The sequence below is a fragment of the Carettochelys insculpta genome, chromosome 10, assembly GCF_033958435.1.
Source record: "Carettochelys insculpta isolate YL-2023 chromosome 10, ASM3395843v1, whole genome shotgun sequence".
Lineage (NCBI taxonomy): Eukaryota > Metazoa > Chordata > Testudines > Carettochelyidae > Carettochelys > Carettochelys insculpta.
The window spans coordinates 843,731-863,944 of NC_134146.1; the positions used below are offsets into that span (position 1 = coordinate 843,731).

A 20,214-nucleotide genomic window follows, 5' to 3' on the forward strand; every position below is an offset into this window, starting at 1 on the left:
AGTGATCTTGCTGCAGTATGGCTGTTCCCTGTGCTTGCTGCCCCCAGTGGTGAGTCTGAAGCATGCCAGCCCTCCTGTCCCTGCCCCTCTCTTTCCATGTTCTGGAAAATCCTGGGGTTTCAGGCATTTCCCACCTTCCAGGCACAACCAAACCCTGAGCTTGGTTTAAGTTAGGCTAAGTGGAGGATGCATACCAAATTTTGTGGTTGTAGCTCTCATAGTTTGAGGTGTTCTTAAACATAGAACTAAAAGACAGGCACACTCGAAAACACAGTAGGTAATTCAGGACAACTTGCTTACATTCCCAAGCCAAGGGGGAGAATTGAACAACACTTTGAATCAGTTATGATGTTTGTGAAATATCTATTCCTTGCTAGTTAGGGTTTTTGTCAGTTCTGTTGGCTTTGTTTTGGATGAAATCCTAACAGGATACATTCAAACAGCTTTTATATAAAATGTCATCTTACTTTCTAAAACATAATCTACTAAGAAACACCCTAATTCTGAAAATACAGTATTCTGTAATCCAAAATATTAAAATGAGAACTATAAACACATTTTCTCTGCTGCAGGTAAACTTAGTTCCCAGAACTCTGACATCAGTTGAAAATACAACTACACAATAGTGTGGCTGTGGCATAGAGCTCTGTATAAATTATTAAACAAAACAACTCAGTGTATGCTCCACTCAAACGAAATTCATGTGTACAAAGTGGAAAAAAGACAACAGTAATAGTGGAGGAGAAAACACTTCTTTGTAAATTGCAGAGCGGTAGCCATGTCAGTCTGTAGCTTCACAAATAACAAGCAATCCTCTAGCACCTGGAAGACTAACAAATTTGTTAGGTTAGGAGCTTTTGTGGGTAAAGCCCACTTCTTCAGATTATGGGAGTAGACAATTAAGATAAGCTTTATTAGCTCTTAAGGTACTACAGGACTGCTTGTTTTAAAGTTTGTGGGGGATGGCATTGCCAACTGGATGTTACCTGTTTGCCAACAGTTGAAAGGTATAACTAAAGACATTTGAGAACAGTTGGGGAAACAACAAAACTTCATTGAAATGCATTGCATTTGGAGAGGTTGTATGACACTTTGCTAACAGGGGGAAAGTAGATAAGAGTTAAAAATAAACTACTCAAAATTCTGAGTGTTTCAACACTGTGGCCTGAATGTGTTTAGTGACTTTCTTCTGTTGAGATATGTATAGGTCAACAAGGGTAGCGGTTTAACTTCTGTTGTGAATCATATTCTAATGTTGTTTATTCAAACTTTTAAAGTAGAAAATGAACATGGTTTGTTTTGGTGTAGAGCTTAGCCTAGTTCTTAAAATCATGGGTTTACTAACGTAGTGGAACTGTTCAGCCAGCAAGCTCCATTCATGAATCAGCTGATTATAGGAACTGATTGTAATTTTTCAATTTGAAAAATGGACATTTTTTTCTAAAACATTTGACCCACCATTTAGCTGGTTGGCTCTTTAATTTTTTTATAGTTTTAATTTTCATATTGATCTTCATATTCAGTCATCACATTCATGTTTGATCAGTGTTATTGCTTATATTGCCCCAGGAGGATTGACTGACCCCATCGTTCGCTTTTTAAAGTTCTGTTGAACAGTTTAAGAAAGAACAGGATCTTTGACAAACCAGCTGGATACATTGCCAGTGATGCTTCCCTACCCCCACAACTTACTTGAATCTGGCAACATCAGAAGCTTAGCTTTTGACAGAGGTTAAAGTCTTCATCAAAGCAGGTGGCTAAGTAGCCATTCCTTTGACTTTTTTTTCTGATACATCATAATGGTTCTGAGCTAGCAGGCCTGTTTATCACACATTCTGTTGTTCCTTACATCAGGAAATGATACTTGGTGCATATGCCAAAAAGTAGCATTGTACCCTTTTCTCAAAGGTTGCCACGTACCCTGTCTGTGAACATATAAACAGCAGGCATAACCATATTTTCCATTGGCTTACCATGGCACAAAGATTCAGTGAGTGTTGTTCATTACATAATCCCAGATGGCTCCCAAACATATTATATACAAAATTTTGATTGTAACTTTTAGTTTAAAAGCCTACAGGACACTGAAAAAATCATAAGACTCAGACTATGAACTTTAAGGTCAATTAAAAATTTTGCGCTCTAACAGATTTACATGTAAATCTCAAATATCAAGCTTAATTTAGTGCGTAAAGGCAAAAAAAATTGGCATATATAAAATTAACTACTGCTTCAAATGCATAATGGAGGTTTGACTATATCATTACTGCTTCATGTCAATTTAAACCAGTATTTGAAATATTTTGTTACATATTACTCAAGAAAAAAATGCATAATCAGATTTTATACATCAGTTCTGAAAGGTTAACTATATAGAACATATTTATGAACAGTATATTTTCATAATGATTCATAGGTGAATCTGGATTGGGAAAATCTACACTAATAAACAGCCTGTTCTTGACAGATCTCTACCCTGAAAGGATCATCCCAGGAGCAGCAGGTAAACATTGTTATTTCCTAATATCTCTTCATTGCGAGTGGTTACATATTTTTGGGTTGTACAGACTGCTAGGGTGGAAGCAATAGGAATTTGTCATGGGAATACGCCAAACAATATTCAGACTGCCTTGCTGGGAGAGCCCCAGTAGCATGTTTTCTGCATTCTGAGTGCTAGGGAAGCAGTATGCTTCACCCCAGGGAAGGTGAATGTGAGCCCCTTTCATTTGTTAGTGAGCCCATCTGGTCTAGTGTGCAATGATGATAAATAGTTCCCAAAAGTCTGTCCAGTTCCTTTTCGAAAAAATGTCGTCATGGCAAAGGACGATGGGAGGAGAGACGTTTTGTTGAGAATAGTCAACATGAACAAAGATGCAGAATGGTCTCATGCTATCTCCCTTTCAAAAATTAATACAGGCATCGCTTGACCTCTTGCCATATCTTGATAGACATGCTAACTTTTTTTTTTTTCTTGCACATGCTTCCATTGGGCATGCAGACTTGATGTATCTTCTCTTTTGACATAGCTGTCACAGGAATTTGAAGTTGCGAAGGGATATTTTTATTTCCCTCTCCTCTACTGAGAATCTTTTAATTAATGCTGTTTGTGTTAAAGTTCCACTGTTTTCTTGTTGAGTGACTCATTTTTGTAGGCTCTTCATGCCATGTGGAATGTCTGTCACTTTCTTCCAACAATGGAAAAGGAACTTCCCTATAAAAAAAAAAAAAAAAAAAAAAGTAGTCCTAAAGCTACTGTCTGCTTCTCTTTGCATCCAAACTCATTCCTAACCCTTCTGCCTGGATTTCTGGTACAGATTTAAAGAAACATTACACATCCTCAGAGGTCTTGAGAAAATTCTTCTATGGAAAATTTTGTGTCTGCATCTGATGTCATGTGATCCCAATTATAAGGTTATTGGTAGAAGAAAGTCTCATAAAAAGTTAAACTTGCTAGTTATTCTTGATCTAGCCTCTGAAGTAAACTATATTTATGAGAATAGTAATAGAGAGGTAGCCGTGTTAGTTTGTACTCCAGCAACACAAAACAGCAGAAATGTAGCACTTCATCAGATCACCAAATAATTAATTTTGTTAGTCTTTAAAGTGCTATATTTTTGCTGTTTTGTTACATTTATGAGATTTAAGATCAACTTTTGTTTTCTAGAAAAAATTGAAAGAACGGTGCAGATTGAAGCATCAACAGTTGAAATTGAGGAAAGGGGTGTTAAGCTCCGTTTGACAGTTGTAGATACACCAGGATATGGTGATGCCATCAATTGCCGAGACTGGTACGTATGTAATGGTTGTATTGATCTGTAAAGAAGAGGATTTACATCTCTTTGTATTCTTTAAAGTTCATTCTCACAGATGTTTTCTCGGGACGAAGCTGCTGAAGTGCAGGTACGCTGTGTGTCACAGTCACAGAAATGGAAGGATTGAAAGAATCTCTGGAATTTGTCCAAGCCTATCCCCCTTTGTTGGGGCAGGACCAGAGTTGTCCTGTCCATAGGATGGTTTGGGGTGGCTTCCCCAACCCGTCTTGTGGACGGGTTCCAGGACTACCTGGAAAATTGCCTTGGAGAGGGGCCTGGCATGGGGCAGCAGCCGGGGTTTCCCTCCTGCCACTCACTGCGGTAGCTGGAGTTGTAGTGACCCGTGAGCCTGCTCTGCTCCACCCCACCTCCCTCTCCTGGCTTACTGTGTTCTACTTCACCCCAGCAGCAGGAAGCGCAGTGCCCAGGCCCTGGGTGCTCCACTTCCTGTTGTTGCAGAGAAGCATATAGCAACTGGCTGGGAGAAGGTGTTAGGGCAGAGCAAAGCAGGCTCCTGGGCTGCTTTATTGACCATTGCTGCCACCCTGTACCAGACCGTTAGGTAAGGCCTCTGCTTTTGTTGCTTGGGGGAGGGGTCTTGGGCAAGTGATGGGGCTGGGGGAAGGAGTGGAATGGAGGTGGGCCATGCAGTGGGGATTCCCCAGGCCCAGTACACACCTAGGGATGACCCTGGGCAGGACCAAATATACCTAGACTATTTCTGAAAAGTGGTGGTCTAATTTAAAAGCCTCCAATACTTTCCTTGCTAACCAATTCCAGTACTTAACTATACTTAGTGTTACCCTTTTCCTTAATGCATGTGATGAAGTGGGTCTTTGCCCAGGAAAGCTTAAGCGCCAATATATGTTAGTCTGTAAAGTGCCCAGGATTTCTCATTGCTTTTCCTTAATATGTAACCTAAATCTTCCTTGCTACTTGTCCCACCTTCAGTGGAGATAGACAGCTGTTGAGTGGTACTTTTTATAACACCCCTTTGTATATTTGAAGATTTTCCGCTCCCTCTCGGGGTATCTCCTCACTCCTACAATTGCTAAATATGCCTGTTTTTTTTAAACTTTTCCTCAGAGGTCAGATTTTTCTAAATCTTTTGTCATTTTTGTTGCTCTCCTCTGGACTTTCTCCAGTTTGTCCATATCTACCTTTAAGTCTAGTGCCCAGAACTGAACACAGTGCACCAGCTGGGGCCTCCCCAGTGCTGAGTAGACTAGGACATTTGCCTTCCACACCTGACATACTGCCCCCTGTAAACACTCCCCTGAATAATGGCCTTTTTGGCAACTGTCACTTTGTTGGCTTACATTCAATTTGTTGTTTATTTCAATCCCACATTCTTTTCTCCGGAACTATTGTCTAGCCAGTCATTCCATTTTTATATTTGTGCACCTGATTTTTTTCCTTCAAGTGTAATACTCTGTACTTGTCTCTATTGAATTTGAACTTACTGATTTCAGACCTGCTCTCCAGTTCCTCAAAGTTGTGCTGAATTATAATACTTTTCCCCAAAGGTTTTAAACCCCTTCCAAAATGTCAGCTGCAAATTTTATAAGCATACTTTCCATTTCATTATTCAAGTCATGAATGAAAATATTGAATAGTACCAGACCTGGGAACGACTCTTGCAGGACCCTGCTAGGTACAGCCTCCCAGTTCAGCAATGTATGATTGATGCTGAGTTTTTGTTTTGCTGTGGAATTAGAAGGAAGTTCAGTTGTGTATCAGTTCTCTTGGAAGGGCAGGGGTAATTTGGAGGGGCAATATAAGATATATTCAAGAGGATAGGCAATAGCGGCTGCAGTACTGTTTCCCTACCTGGGGCCTCTGAGCACATGTTTCCATGTTAAAAGCAGGCATAACTGCTAGTGCACATCTGTTGTGTGACTACAGGTGGTCTTAAATATTGTATAAGTGACTTAAAGCTGAGTTTAATTTCTTACTATTACAAAAAATGAAGTAAACAAACTTATGCTCTTAAACTTATGTATGGCAACATTTTAGGATGTATATGCACCATGTTGTTTTAGTACGTATCTTCCGTCTTTCTGCTGAACTGTAAACCAATACCAGATCTCTTCAGTGTGTTATATTTGAAATTGATGAATATGTAACGGGAATAAAACCCTTTCCTTCCATAGTGGAGAGAATCTAATATTTATGATAAAATGAACTGACTGGTTATGACAGTTTATAATGCAGCAGCTGTCATAAGCAATTGGAGGCATTTTCTCACATCTGTCATGGCAGTTCAATGTGCCTGCTACTCAGCATCAAATCTCTCATATTTTTACCCCAAAACTGAGTTGGAACATTTAAGTCAAGAATATATTGAACATCTGTTTAATGTTAGCCCAAGAGGAAATTTCAGAGGACAGTCACTAGATGAATAAAATAGTATTTTTTTTATTTTTTTTTTTTTTAAACTCTCCTTGTGCATTTTCGGGAGTTTGACTTGGTTAATGTCTGGAAGTATGTGCTACTGTGGTCTCCATTTTTGTTAGCTTATCTTATTTTCACTGCCACAGTACTTGTTTGATCCTGAGAGTAGTAGCAGGTTGTTTGGGTAAGGATAACTTGCCTGGTGGTTTTGTTTTTAATGAGACAAATTGCTACAAAGAATATGGAGAGTGAGCGTCAAAATTGCTGTCATAATGATATTAATCTGCATGTTTCTTTCAGTTTTAAGACCATAATTTCTTATATTGATGAGCAATTTGAGCGGTATCTGCATGATGAGAGTGGCTTAAACAGGCGACATATTGTAGATAACCGTGTACACTGTTGCTTCTACTTCATTTCACCATTTGGTCATGGGTAAGTATCAATGCACCATTTACTTTTTATTTGTATTGACTAAGTTTCGAAAAACAAGACATGTTATGCAGAAAGTGTTACATATCACTATTAAAGGTGGTGAATTTACTCCTGTGGGGAAGAGTGAGGGATGTTTTTGTTAACAATGAATCTAGAATTGTTGAAAATGGAAACTTTAAGAAGTGCATTTGAGGGGGAATAAACCCTTATCTGTGTGTAAAAACAAATTGGGTGTTTAAATATGGCTTTCTTTTAAACATTGTTTATTTTTAGTCTTAAGCCCTTGGATGTTGAGTTCATGAAGGCCATACACAATAAAGTGAATATTGTACCTGTAATTGCAAAAGCTGATACACTTACTCTGAGGGAACGGGAGAGACTGAAGAAAAGGGTAAGTTCTAATTTTGTTTTCATTAAAATATATAATGTTTGCTACCTAGAACACTAGTTTAGGCAAGCAGGGAGACTTTATCCAAATACAGCTGAGAATAGCTGTGGTCTTCCACGTTGCACTGGAAAGGCATGGCATACTGTGGTTTAAAATTTGCCAGAAAACAACCCTGGCCTTTGGCATCCTGAGGGTTCTGATCATTGTTCTGACTGATGTATTATCCTTAACATATTTTCAGCAATGGTCAGATTGGCTGCACACACTAGTGTTTAAATTTTATAAATCAATTTTGGGGCGAGCTAGTAGAAGCGATTTATTAGCACTAACAGACAAACTTATTTAAAACTAGGTAATTCCATTATCACTTAAAATATGTTTTCACTTTTTTATGTATTGACCCAGCCACTCCCACTGCTTGGTACCTCCTTCTTAGACACAGTGCAGATATGCACAGCCTTAAAGGTCTTTTATGTTTTACTCTTTTAAATCAAGCAAGAGCTGCTTAGACTGGTAGTGAGTTTTACAAAATAAAATGTAGTTAACTTGTTAAGGGTCTCTTTTGTGACTTGACCCTCACTCATTCTGTAAATCCTTTCAGCTTTCTTCCTGCAGTCTGGGTCCTCCTGTAATGGCTGCCCAGGGCCGCACTGGTCGGTCAGTGGCTGCTGGGGGCACTGCAGAAAAGGGCTACATTGTCTACCCACCTTCCCATCCAGTGCTGGGGCTGAGGAGGAGAGGTTTAAGGAGGATTGAGCACCCCCTCAGGCAGGTAGGGGATCAGCTAGGGGTCAACCATGGCCAGCACCAGCACAGGAAACTTACCCGTGAATGGTGACTGGCAACATTCAGAGCCTCTCACCCAGATGGTCACACTCTTACTGGTTTGGCTATCCCCTTGTGCCACTCTGCAATATAATTGTCTCTCCTAGTAGCACCTTCCCTTTTCATGTTGTGGAAGACACTTCTGTCCCTCTTTCCTGGCACAACCAAAGTGGGAGTTCTTGAACAAACAGACTCACGGACAGACAGTGCACAAACTGTCTAGAGTTACATATAGTTTCTTCTGCAGCCATAGAGGGCAGTTTTTTTCTAAAGCAAAATTTAAGAACTGTTAATATCTTTTGAGTGAAGTAGGTAACACTTCTAGTATGCTGGGTTATAGCTAGCTTTAGAGAGAGGTATTAAATAGGGAAAAGACATTTTCATTAGTTTTACACATGTTTTAGGAGCACACTTTACAGAAATTACTGTTCACAGATGTGTTAACAGTTCCTGCCAGTGTGGTGGTCCGTCAGATGTTGGTTGATGTTTTCCCTATGGCTATGTCTACACTAAGAGAAATCTTGGAAATGGCCATGCAGATCAAAGGTTATTGAGGCGCTGAAATGCATATTGAGCGCCTCACTAGCATGCCACCGGTCACAGCTCTTCGAAATTGCTGTGTTTCGCTCCTGCATGGCTCGTCCAGACAGGGGGGGTCCAATTTCGAAAGGACCCCGCCAACTTCAAAATCCCCTTATTCCTAAAGGGGATTTCAAAGTTGGCGGGGTCCTTTCGAAAAGGACCCCTCTCCACCCCCGCCATCTGGATGAGCAGCACAGGAGCAAAATGCGGCAGTTTTGAAGAGCTACAGCTGGCAGCATGCTAATGAGGCACTGAATATGCATTTCAGCACCTCATTAGTAATCTTCGAAATGGCTATTTCAAAGTTTTGTGCCAGTGTAGACACTGCCTATGTGCGCCGCCTCATCTGTTTGCAACTAGCTGGTGAAGTTGACCTCAAGCAAACTGCCCAGTGACCACAGAATCGGATAAGGGACAAAGGCGCTTGGCCAGGTTTATTGTCAAACAAAGCACAGTGATAATTGCCAGCAGACCCTATGAGACTACTACACACGTGTCTCCTGACAATGGACCAGGTCAGTCAGTGGTGGAACTTTCCACTGTTCCCACACCAGACAAAGATATTGCTTCTCTGATGCTGCTTTATGCACAGGTACAAACAAGCTATGTATCACTCCTGACATATCTGCATTGCCATCCATTACGTTGTACTTGTTGGTTTGATCAAATCTTATCCATCATGCTGTCATACTGACCTTATCCTGAGGGTGGGTCAAGATAGTTTTGTTATCTGTGAAGTGTGTGCTGGTATCAGGGCGTGTTAGTACTATACTGGGATGTGCTTGTTTCTGTAATATCATCCCTGTCCTTGCCAGATACTGTGAGCAGGGCCTTCCTCTTACTTGTGGTTCAAATTTGCTTTATATGAGCAAACTCTTAACTACTTTTCCTAGGCCTTGGGCCTTGCACCAGGTCTGTGTGATCACACCAGATCGTGAGCTTACACAGCAGGGCGGTTTCTTACTAAAATTACTATTTTCATGCACAAAACAGACCAATAGACCTATTGGAGCATACGCTTTTGCGGGCAAAGACCCACTTCATCAGATGCATGGAGTTGAAATTCCAGAGGCAGGTATAAATATACAGGCACATGAAAAGTGAGTACCAATCAAGAGGAAGGCCAGAGTTACGGAGGTCAATTCAGTCAGGGAGGATGTGGCTCACTTCCAACTGGTGATGTGGAGTTGTGAATACCAAGAGATGTGTTCACACATCAGAGCCACTGCTTTGGGCACCCACATGGCCCCACAGTATGCTGACATTTTTATGGCTGACCTGGAACAATGCTTCCTCACCTCTAGTGCCCCTGCTCTACTTGCACGACATTAATGACATCTTCATCATCTTGACCCATGGGAAGGATACTTCAAGCGTTCCACCGTGATTTCGAGAGTTTCCAACCCCAGCCTGGACCAGTCTGCACAAGAGATCCACTTTGCGGACACTACAGTGCAAATAAGTAATGGTCACATAAACACCACCCTGTCACTGGAAACCTACTGACTGCTATGCATACCCGTGTGCTTTCAGCTTCCATCCAGGGCACACCACATGATCGATTGTCTTCAGCCAAGCACTAAGGTACAACCCCATTTGCTCCGATACTTCAAACAGAGGCAAACACCTACAAGACCTTTACCAAGCATTCTTAAAACTACAATACCCACATGAGGAAGTGAGGAAACAGATTGACAGAGCCAGGTGTGTACTCCGAAGCCATCTGCTACAAGACGGACCCATCAAGAAAAACAGAACACCACTAGCCATCACCCACAGCCCTCAGCTAAAACATCTCCAGTGCATTATCACTGATCTACAACCCATCCTGGACAACGATCCCTCCGTCTGACAGACCTTGGGAGGCAGGCCAGTCCTCTCCTACAGACAGCCTGCCAGCCTGAAGCAAATTATACACCACACCACAGTAACTCCAACTCAGGAACCAATCCCTGTAACAAACCTTGATGCCTACTCTGCCTACACATCCGTACCAGCGACGCTATCACAGGACGTAACTGCATCAGCCACACCATCAGATGTACAGGGCTCATTCACCTGTACATCTACTAATGTAATATATGCTGTTCTGTGCCAGCAGTGCCTCTCTGTCATATACAGTGGCCAAACTGGACAGTCTCTACGTAAAAGAATCAATGGACATGAATCAGATGTCAGGACTGGTAGTGTACAAAAACCTGTAGGAGAACATTTCAGTCTCCCTGGACACTCGGTAACAGATTTAGAAGTATCCATACTGCAACAGAACCACTCCAAAGAGAAACTGCAGAGCTACAATTCATTTGCAAATTTGATGTCATCAATCAAGGATTGAACAAAGACTGGGAATGGCTGACCAACTACAAAAAGTTTCTCCTCGCTTTGTGTGACACCTCCATATCAGCTGCTGGAAGCGGACCACATCTTCCCTGGCTGAATTAACTTTGTTAATTCTGGCCTTCTTGATTGGTACTCCTATCTTTTCAAGTGCCTGCATATTTATACCTGCCTCTGTAATTTCCACTCCATGCATTTGATGAAGCAGGTTCTTGCCTACGAAAGCTTATAGTCCAATAAATCTGTTAGTCTATAAAGTGCCACAGGACTCTGTGGTGTTAATTGGTGCTGTCATCTTTGAGGCACCAGTGTGTAAATGTGATGTGTGTATCTAGCGCATAAACCTGCACTCTCAAAAGAAGAAAAGGGAATTTTACAAAACATTAACATTGTAGAGTTGGAAGGAACAGCATTCGTCTCAATTTTGAGGGCAAGAGGTATGTGCTAGGTAACTTTTTTATGGTTTAGAACAAGTTAGGGATACGTAGTCAGTTTAAATTAATTATCTCCAATTATGGCCTTTATTTTAAAACAAAAGCCAAGTAGTTTGGATTTTTAAAAATCTAGATTTGGTCTGGAAATGGTTCTTAAGCAATTATTTTAACTTGTAGAGTATGTTACCTTCGCTCTTGTCATACCCTTTCAGATTCTGGATGAAATTGAACAACATGGTATCAAGATTTATCACCTTCCTGATGCAGAATCAGATGAGGATGAAGATTTTAAAGAACAGACTAGGCACCTGAAGGTAACAATAGTTTTGTAGTTTAATAGTAGTTGTGATGGGTTGAACTAAAAGTGGTGTATCATGTTTCACCAGACTTTGCCAGGTGAATACATAATTTTAAAACAAGACCTGGATTCTGTTCCAGGCTATGCCACTGACCTCAGGTAAGTCACTTCAGCACTTGAAATGTGGGGATAGTTTTTCCCCTTCATGTAAAGTATTTTGAGACCTATAAATCATAGAATCATAGAAGAGTAGGACTGGAAGGGACCTCAAGAGGCCATCGAGTCCAGGCCCCTGCCCTCACAGCAGGACCAAGCACTTTCTAGACCATCCCTGAAAGCCATCTGTCTAACCTCCTCTTAAATAGCTCCAGTGATGAAGATTCTACCACCTCCCGTGGCAATTTGTTCCAGTGTTTGTTCACCCTGACAGTTAGGAACTTTTTGCTAATGTCCAACCTGAACCTCCCCTGCTGCAATTTCAGTCCATTGCTTCTTGTTCTATCCTCAGAGGCAAGGAAGAACAAGTTCCCTCCCTCTGCCTTATGACACCCTTTTAGATACCTGAAAACTGCTATCATGTCCCCCCTCAATCTTCTCTTTTCCAAACTGAACAAGTGCAGTTCTTTCAGCCTTTCTTCATAGGTCATGTTCTCTAGACGTTTGATCATTCTCGTTGCTCTCCTCTGGACCCTCTCCAATTTCTCCACATCCTTCCTGAACTGCGGTGCCCAAAACTGGACACAATACTCCAGCTGAGGCCTAACCAGCGCAGAGTAGAGCGGGAGAATGACTTCTCGTGTCTTGTTCACAACACACCTGTTAATGCATCCTAGAATCATGTTTGCCTTTTTTTTTGCAACAGCATCACACTGTTGACTCATGTTTAGCTTGTGGTCCACTATAACCCCTAGATCCCTTTCTGCTGTACTCATTCCTAGGCAGTCCTTTCCCATTCTGTACGTGTGACGCTGATTGTTCCTTCCTAAGTGGAGCACTTTGCATTTGTCCTTATTAAACTTCATCCTGTTTACTTCAGACCATTTCTCCAGTTTATCCAGATCCTTTTGAATTATGACCCTATCCTCCAAGGAAGTTGCAACCCCTCCCAGCTTGGTATCATCTGCAAACTTAATAAGTGTACTTTCTATGTCAGTATCTAAATCGTTAATGAAGATATTGAACAGAACCGGTCCTAAAACAGACCCCTGCTGAACCCCACTAGTTATACTTTTCCAGCAGGATTGAAAACCATTAATAACTACTCTCTGGGTACGGTTATCCAGCCAGTTGTTTACCCACCTTATAGTAGCCCCATCTAAGTTGTATTTGCGTAGTTTATTGATAAGTATATTATGTGAGACCGTGTCAAATGCTTTACTGAAGTCTAGGTATACCACATCCACCGCTTCTCTCTTATCCACAAGGCTCGTTATTCTATCAAAGAAAGCTATTAGATTGGTTTGACATGATCTGTTTTTAACAAAACAATGCTGGCTGTTCCCTATCACCTTACCACCTTCCAAATGCTTGCAGATGATTTCTTTAATTACCTGCTCCATTATCATTCCTGGCACAGAAGTTAAGCTGACTGGCCTGTAGTTTCCCGGGTTATTGTTGTTCCCCTCTTTATAAATGTGTACTATATTTGCCCTTTTCCAGTCTTCTGGAATCTCTCCCATCTCCCACGATTTTCCAAAAATGATTGCTGAAGGCTCAGATACCTCTATCAGATCCTTGAGGATTCTAGAATGCATTTCATCAGGCCCTGGTGATTTGCAGACATCTAATTTTTCTAAGTAAATTTTAATTTGTTCTTTTCTTATTTCAACTTCTAAACCTTCCCCTTTTTCACTAGCATTCTCTGTTAGGCCTTCCTTCAGATTTCTCAGTGAAGACCGAAACAAAGAAATCATCTCTGCCATTTCCAAATTCCCTGTTACTGTTTCTCCCTCGTCACTGACCAGTGGCCCTACCCTCTCCTTGGTCTTCCTCTTGTTGCCACTGTATTTGTAAAAAGCCTTCTTATTTCCCTTTATGCTTGTAGCTAGTTTGAGCTCATTTTGTGCCTTAGCCTTTCTAATCTTGCTCGTGTTGTTTGTCTATATTCGTCCTTTGTAATTTGTCCTAGTTTCCATTTCTTATACGATTCCTTTTTTGTTTTGAGATCATGCAGGATCTCCTAGTTAAGCCAAGGCAGTCTTTTGCCATGGTTTTTATCTTTCCTATGCAGCGAGATAGCTTGCTTTTGGGCCCTTAATGTCCCTTTGAAAAACTGCCAACTCTCCTCAGCTGTTTTTCCCCCTCAGTTTAGCTTCCCATGGGACCTTACGTACCAGCTGTCTTGAGTTTACCAAAATCTGCCTTCTTGAAATCCATTATCTCTATTGTACCATTTTCCCTTCTCCCCTTCCTTAGAATTGTGAACTCTGATTTCATGATCACTTTCACCCAAGCATCCTTCCACTTTCAAATTCTCAATAATTTCCTCCCTATTTGTTAAAATTAAATCTAGAACAGCTTCCCCCCGGTAGCTTTTTCAACCTTTTGGAATAAAATGTTGTCTGCAATGCAATCCAAGAATTTATTGGACAGTCTGTCCCCTGCTGTATTAGTTTCCCAACATATACCTGGATAGTTGAAGTTCCCCATCACCACCAAATTCTGGGCCCTGGATGATTTTGTTAGCTGTTTAAAGAGAGCCTCATCCACCTCTTCCACTTGGCTAGGGGGCCTGTAGTAGACTCCTAGTAGGACCTCATCCTTGTTTTTTACTCCTCTGAGTCTAACCCAAAGACTTTCAACCTGTCCATCTCCTACGTCCATCTCCACCTCTGTCCAAGTGTGTACATTTTTAATATACAAGGCAACACCTCCTCCCTTCTTTTCCTGTCTGTCCTTCCTAAGCAGGCTGTACCCTTCAATACCAACATTCCAATCATGAGTATTATTCCACCAAGTTTCTGTGATGCCAAAGATATCATAGTTGTATTCATTTATTAGTACTTCCAATTCTTCTTGTTTATTTCCCATACTTCTTGCATTTGTATATAGGCATCTCAGACATTGATTTGGTCTTGCCTCCCAGTTTTGCCCTGGCCCTCTTTACTCTCCCAGTCTAGCCCATATGCCGTCCCATTTCAAGTTCATCTCCCAGGTATCCATGCTGTCCACTTACCTGCAGGCTTTGCTCCCCTGCCCCCGTTGAACCTAGTTTAAAGCCCTCCTCACTAGGTTAGCCAGCCTGTGTCCGAATATGGTGGACCCGAGGTAAACCCTCGTTTACCTCGGGTCCACCATCACTGACACCCTGTCGTTGGACACTGAGCTAAATAGTATGATCGGAAAAGTGGCCACAACTCTGTCCAGACTCAGCAAGAGAGTGTGGAATAACAACAAGCTGTATACTCACACCAAAATGCAAGTCTACAGAGCCTGCATCCTCAGCACCCTCCTTTATGGCAGCGAGACTTGGACCCTGTATGCCCGCCAGGAAAAGAGTCTGAACGTCTTCCACTTGCACTGCCTCAGGCACATCCTTGGAATATCATGGAAGGACAGAGTGACCAACACCGCCATCCTCGAGCAAGCTGGAATCCTGAGCAAGCTGGAATCCCAACCATGCACACCCTCCTCAGGCAGCATCGACTCCGCTGGCTTGGCCACGTCCACAGGATGAACGATGGAAGGATTCCAAAAGACATCCTGTATGGTGAACTAGCCTCTGGCAAAAGACCTCCCGGACGCCCCCAGTTGCGTTACAAAGATGTCTGCAAGAGACACCTCAGAGAGGTAGACATCGAGCTGGACAGTTGGGAAGAACTAGCAGACAACCGCAGCAGATGGAGGCAGGGGTTACACAAGGGCCTTCAGAAGGGCGAGATGAGGATCAGACAGCTAGCAGAGGAGAAGCGAGCGCACAGAAAGCACGATAAGGACTTGCCAGACACCCACCACATCTGCAAGAGATGCAGCAAGGACTGTCACTCTCGTGTGGGTCTTTATAGTCACAATAGACGCTGTAAATGAAGTCCTCAATTGAAACTTTTAAGGGCGCGATCCATAGTCTATGCAGACTGAAGGATGCCTACCTACCTACCTGTCCGAATATGGTCTTCCCCCTCCTCGAAAGGTGAACGCCATCTCTGCCTAGCAGTCCTTCCCGGAAAAGGATCCCATGGTCAAAGAAACCAAAGCCTTCCTGGCGATTACCATCTACGCAACCAAGCATTCACCTCTAGGATACACCTGTCTCTGCCTGGGCCCCTACCTCTGACAGGCAGGATTGAAAAGAATACCATCTGAGCCCCAAACTCCCTGACCCGTGCCCCCAGAGCACTGAAGTCACTCTTCACCTGCTCAGCGTCACACCTCGCAGTATCATTCGTGCCCACGTGGATGAGAAGCATGGGATGGTAGTCAGAGGGCCGGATAATCCTCGACAATGCCTGCATAATGTCTCGGATACGGGCCCCCGGCAGGCAGCACACCTCCCGAGATGAAATGTCAGGGCGACAGATGGGCGCCTCTGTCCCCCTCAGAAGAGAGTCTCCAACCACCACTACTCTGCGTTTCCTTCTTGCAGGGGTGGCAGTAGACTTCCCAGCCATGGGGGTACAAGGCTTCTCCTCTTCTGTATGGGGTAATTCTTGGTCTCCTGTATCGAGTACAGCATAACGGTTTTCCAATACCACGGTGGGAGGGTTCTGAGCAGGGGTGGGACACTGCCTGCTGCAAGAAGTAACCAGCTGCCAGTGTCCACCCTGATCCTCCACCTCCAGTGGTTTATCAGCCGTCCTGTGCACTGGGACAGTTACCTCCGCAGTCTCCACCTGAATGCTATCCAGGAACTGCTCATGGACTCGGATACTCCTCAACCTGGCCACCTCCTGCTGTATCTCCCCCACCTGCCACCTGAGACCTTCCAGCAGCAGGCACCTTTCACACTGAATATTCCCCTCAGCCTGGGTATCAGTAAGTGGGAACGGCAAGCCATAGTCCATGCAGAACCACGCCAGGATCTGGGTAGAAACGTCCATGGTCAGGCAGTCTGTCTAGCTACAGGCACAAGTGGAGGAGACAGCAATAGTGCTGGCACAGGTGTTGCGGGTCTTCCTAACCATTATAGTCCTCTCTGTCACACTCCCTCCCAAAATCCCTCTTAAACTCCCCTGTCTGCAGCTCCCTGTCCACTTCGCTCCCCTGGTCGCTCCTGCCTCTGGCTTTTAAGCCTGCTGGCCTCTCTCAGGCCCTCCCCCCAGAGATCAGCACTCTCACCTGGTAGCTTCTTCAGCGGCAGGCTCACTTGTTCTCCTCCCTCTTAAACTCCCCTGTCTGCAGCTCCCTGTCCGCTTCATTAAAACTTACTGCTCTTTTATGCAATGTCTAGTGAAACTCAGTATGTTGCTTATATTTTGATTCTAGTTCACTCTTGGTGACTGATTTTTTTTTTTTTTTCAGGCCAGCATCCCATTTTGTGTAGTGGGATCCAATCAGTTGATTGAAGCCAAAGGTAAAAAAGTTAGAGGTCGTCTCTACCCATGGGGTGTAGTTGAGGTGGAGAACCCGGAACACAATGACTTCCTGAAGCTGAGAACCATGCTAATGTAAGGCTTTTACGCTTTTAACAAAATTTAAATCTGTGTTCACATCTTTTTCTTTCTTAGCATACAAGAGATAGTACTGTCCTCCTTTTGCCAAGTCTCAAATCTTGCATGTGAAAAGCGCAATCAAAATGTCTGCACAGAACTAAAATACTTAAGTGTTTCCTAATGCTTTGTATCAGAGGGGTAGCCAAGTTAGTCTGTCTCTTCAAAAACAAAAAGGAGTCTTGTGGCATCTCATAGGTCAGCGTTCCCCAAAGTGTGGTCCATGACCCATTACCAGTCCTTGCGGGGGGCGGAGTCTTTAGAAAACACACAGATTATCGCTATGTGCTATTATTTTGAATAAATAATGAACAGTGGAATTTATTCATTTTTCCTTTGTTTTGTAATACACATTTATATTTTCGGGCCGCAAAAAAGGTACTAAAAAAACTTGGTCCCAACTATATAAAGTTTGGGAAACCCTGTTATAGACTAACAGATATTTTGGAGCATAAGCTTCTGTGGGCAAAGACCCACTTCATCAGATGCATGAGTGGGGGTTCCAGAGGAGGGTCTAAATTTATAGTCTCATGCAAAGGAGGAAGTCCCAGTCAAGAAGAGAGCCAGAGTTGACAAGGTCAGTTCAGTCATGGAGGATGTGGCCCATTATCAGCTGTGAACATCAAAGGAGGAGAAACTGCTTTTGTAATTGGCCAGCTACTCCCAGTATCTGTTCAGTCCTTGGTTGATAGTGTCAAATTTGCAAGTGAATTGCAGCTCTGTATTTTCTCTTTAGAGTCTGTTTTTGAAGTGGTTTTGTTGCAGGATGGCTACTTTTAAATCTGTGACCTGTTTCCAAGGAGACTGAAGTGTTCTACAGGTTTTTGTACATAACCAATCCTGTTATCTAATTGGCGTCCATTTATTCTTTTACGTAGAGACTGTCCAGTTTAGCCAGTGTATATTGCGGTGAGGCATTGCTGGCACATGATGGCATGTATTGTATTAGTAGATGTGCAGGTGAATAAGCCCCTGATGGTGTGGTTGATGTGGTTAGGTCCTGTAATGTCACTGGTGTAGGTATGTGAACAGAGTTGGTGCCAAGGTTTGTTGCAGGGATTGGTTCCAGGTTTAGCATTACTGTGGTGCGGTCTGTAGTTGCTGGAGAGAATTTGTTTCAGGTAGGTGGGCTGTCTGTAGGTGAGGACTGGGCTGCCTCCCAAGGTCTGCGGAAGTGAAGGATCGTTGTCCAGGATACTACTTGACATAGCTGGTCAGAAGCATTGCAATTTTGTAATATTGGTATCAATAATATCACAAGATGTTCTACATATCTCATATAACACAGGGGCCTGGGTGACTTATCCTGTCTAATATTAAGGGCTCTGTATAGCTCTTCCCACTTGATCTTTCCCCAGGAAGATGAACAACATTATTTATTAGGTAATGAGCTTTTGTGGGAAAGACCCAATTTTTCGGATTCTGCTCCAGAATCTGAAGTGGGTCTTTCCTGCGAAAGCTCGCTTCCTAATAAATTGTTAGGCTTTAAGGTGCTACAGGACTGCTTGCTTTGTTTTGCAAAAATACAGATTAAAATGGCTGCCTCTGAGACTACTCTCCAGGAAGAAGTAATTGCACTGAAGCATAGCTGTCCTGTCTCTTTACCCACCTATCTGGAGGGAGGGGAGAAGGCAACACTCTTTTTTTCTGTTGCTCCAGTCTCTCCAAATGACAAGAAGCTCCCATGTTCTCAGTGCTAGTGTGCTTATGCACCTCAAGTCCAGTATTTGTGCAGTGGGTGGCTGTGATCCGCTCCTGTTCAAGTGACATATTTATGGTCAAACATGTATGTTTAATGTCATGGGGTGGGGAGGAATGAGGGAGTTCAGCAACATGAGGGTTGTAAAAGAATGTGCTTGTATTTCTGCATTTTGGGTTCACGTAACCAGACTAGTTGTGTTTGAATCATGTATCAAGAAAGTGCCTCAAGTTATGATTGGGTATTGGGCGTGGTTTCACTATCCGTTCCTTTTTCTCCTTCCAGTACCCATATGCAGGACCTTCAGGAGGTGACCCAGGACCTTCACTATGAGAACTTCCGCTCTGAGAGACTTAAAGGAGGCGGCAGGTTGTCAGTGCATGGTTACAGTCTACCTTTGTCTCCTCTGAGTCTACCTTTGTGTGTCTCTTTCCCTTCTCATCCTGACTTTTTAGTAGCAGGATCTGGTGTGGTATAGGTTGTTAGAGCTGTAGCCAACAGCTAGAAGCCGATGGTCAGTCTCTTTTAAAACTTATGATTTAAATATGAGTAGGAGAAACAAACTGTTAAGTAAATCTGGACAGACATTTGAGGTAGTGAAATGGGAAGGATGTATGGCGTTCTACTCGTAATTCAGAATTATTTGGACAAACTGGAGAAATGGTCTCAGGTAAACAGGATGAAGCTAAATAAGGACAAATGTAAAGTACTCCACTTAGGAAGAAACAATCAGCTTCATACATACAGAATGGGAAGCGACTGTCTAGGAAGGAGTACTGCGGAAAGGGCGTTGGGGGTCATAGTGGACAAGAAGCTAAATGAATCAACAGTGTGATTCTGTTGCTTAAAAAAGAAAAACAAAAACAAACATGATTCTGGGATGCATTAACAGGAGTGTTGTGAACAAGACACAAGAAGTCATTTTTCTGCTCTTCTCAGCACTCATTAGGCCTCAGTTGGAGTAGTGTGTTCAGTTCTGGGCACCACATTTCAAGAAAGATGTGGAGAAATTGGAAAAGGTCCAGCGAAGAGAAACAAGAATGATTAGAAGCTCAGAGAACATGAGCTATGAGGCAAGACTGAAATAACTGGGCTTGTTTAGTTTAGGAAAGAGAAGAGTTAGAGGGGGCATGATAGCGGCTTTTAAATACCTAAAGGAGGGTTACAAGGAGGAGGGAGAAAAATTGTTCTCACCTCTGAGGATAGGACAAGGAACAATGGACTTGCACTGCAGCAAGGGAGGTTTAGGTTGGATATTAGGAAAAACTTCCCAATTGTCAGGGTGGTTAAGTGCTGGAATAAGTTACCTAGGGAGGTTGTGGAATCTCCATCATTGGAGATATGTAAGAGCAAGTTAGACAGACA

The 20,214-nt window shown here is 42.7% G+C and overlaps 1 protein-coding gene across 8 annotated transcripts in view; it reads left to right on the top strand.

The window, feature by feature from the left end:
* Positions 1-20,214, top strand: part of SEPTIN2 (septin 2) — a 50,486-nt gene that overhangs the window by 7,513 nt on the left and 22,759 nt on the right. For 6 of the 8 annotated variants that reach the window (XM_075003845.1, XM_075003846.1, XM_075003849.1 and 3 more), the window contains 7 exons: positions 2,417-2,503; positions 3,665-3,788; positions 6,507-6,641; positions 6,915-7,032; positions 11,420-11,521; positions 16,963-17,108; positions 19,135-19,221. In XM_075003845.1, coding sequence (XP_074859946.1) covers positions 2,417-2,503; positions 3,665-3,788; positions 6,507-6,641; positions 6,915-7,032; positions 11,420-11,521; positions 16,963-17,108; positions 19,135-19,221 — 799 coding nt within the window. The remainder of the gene's footprint in view (positions 1-2,416; positions 2,504-3,664; positions 3,789-6,506; positions 6,642-6,914; positions 7,033-11,419; positions 11,522-16,962; positions 17,109-19,134; positions 19,222-20,214) is intronic. The other 2 variants (XM_075003848.1, XM_075003844.1) reach the window with 1 other exon arrangement.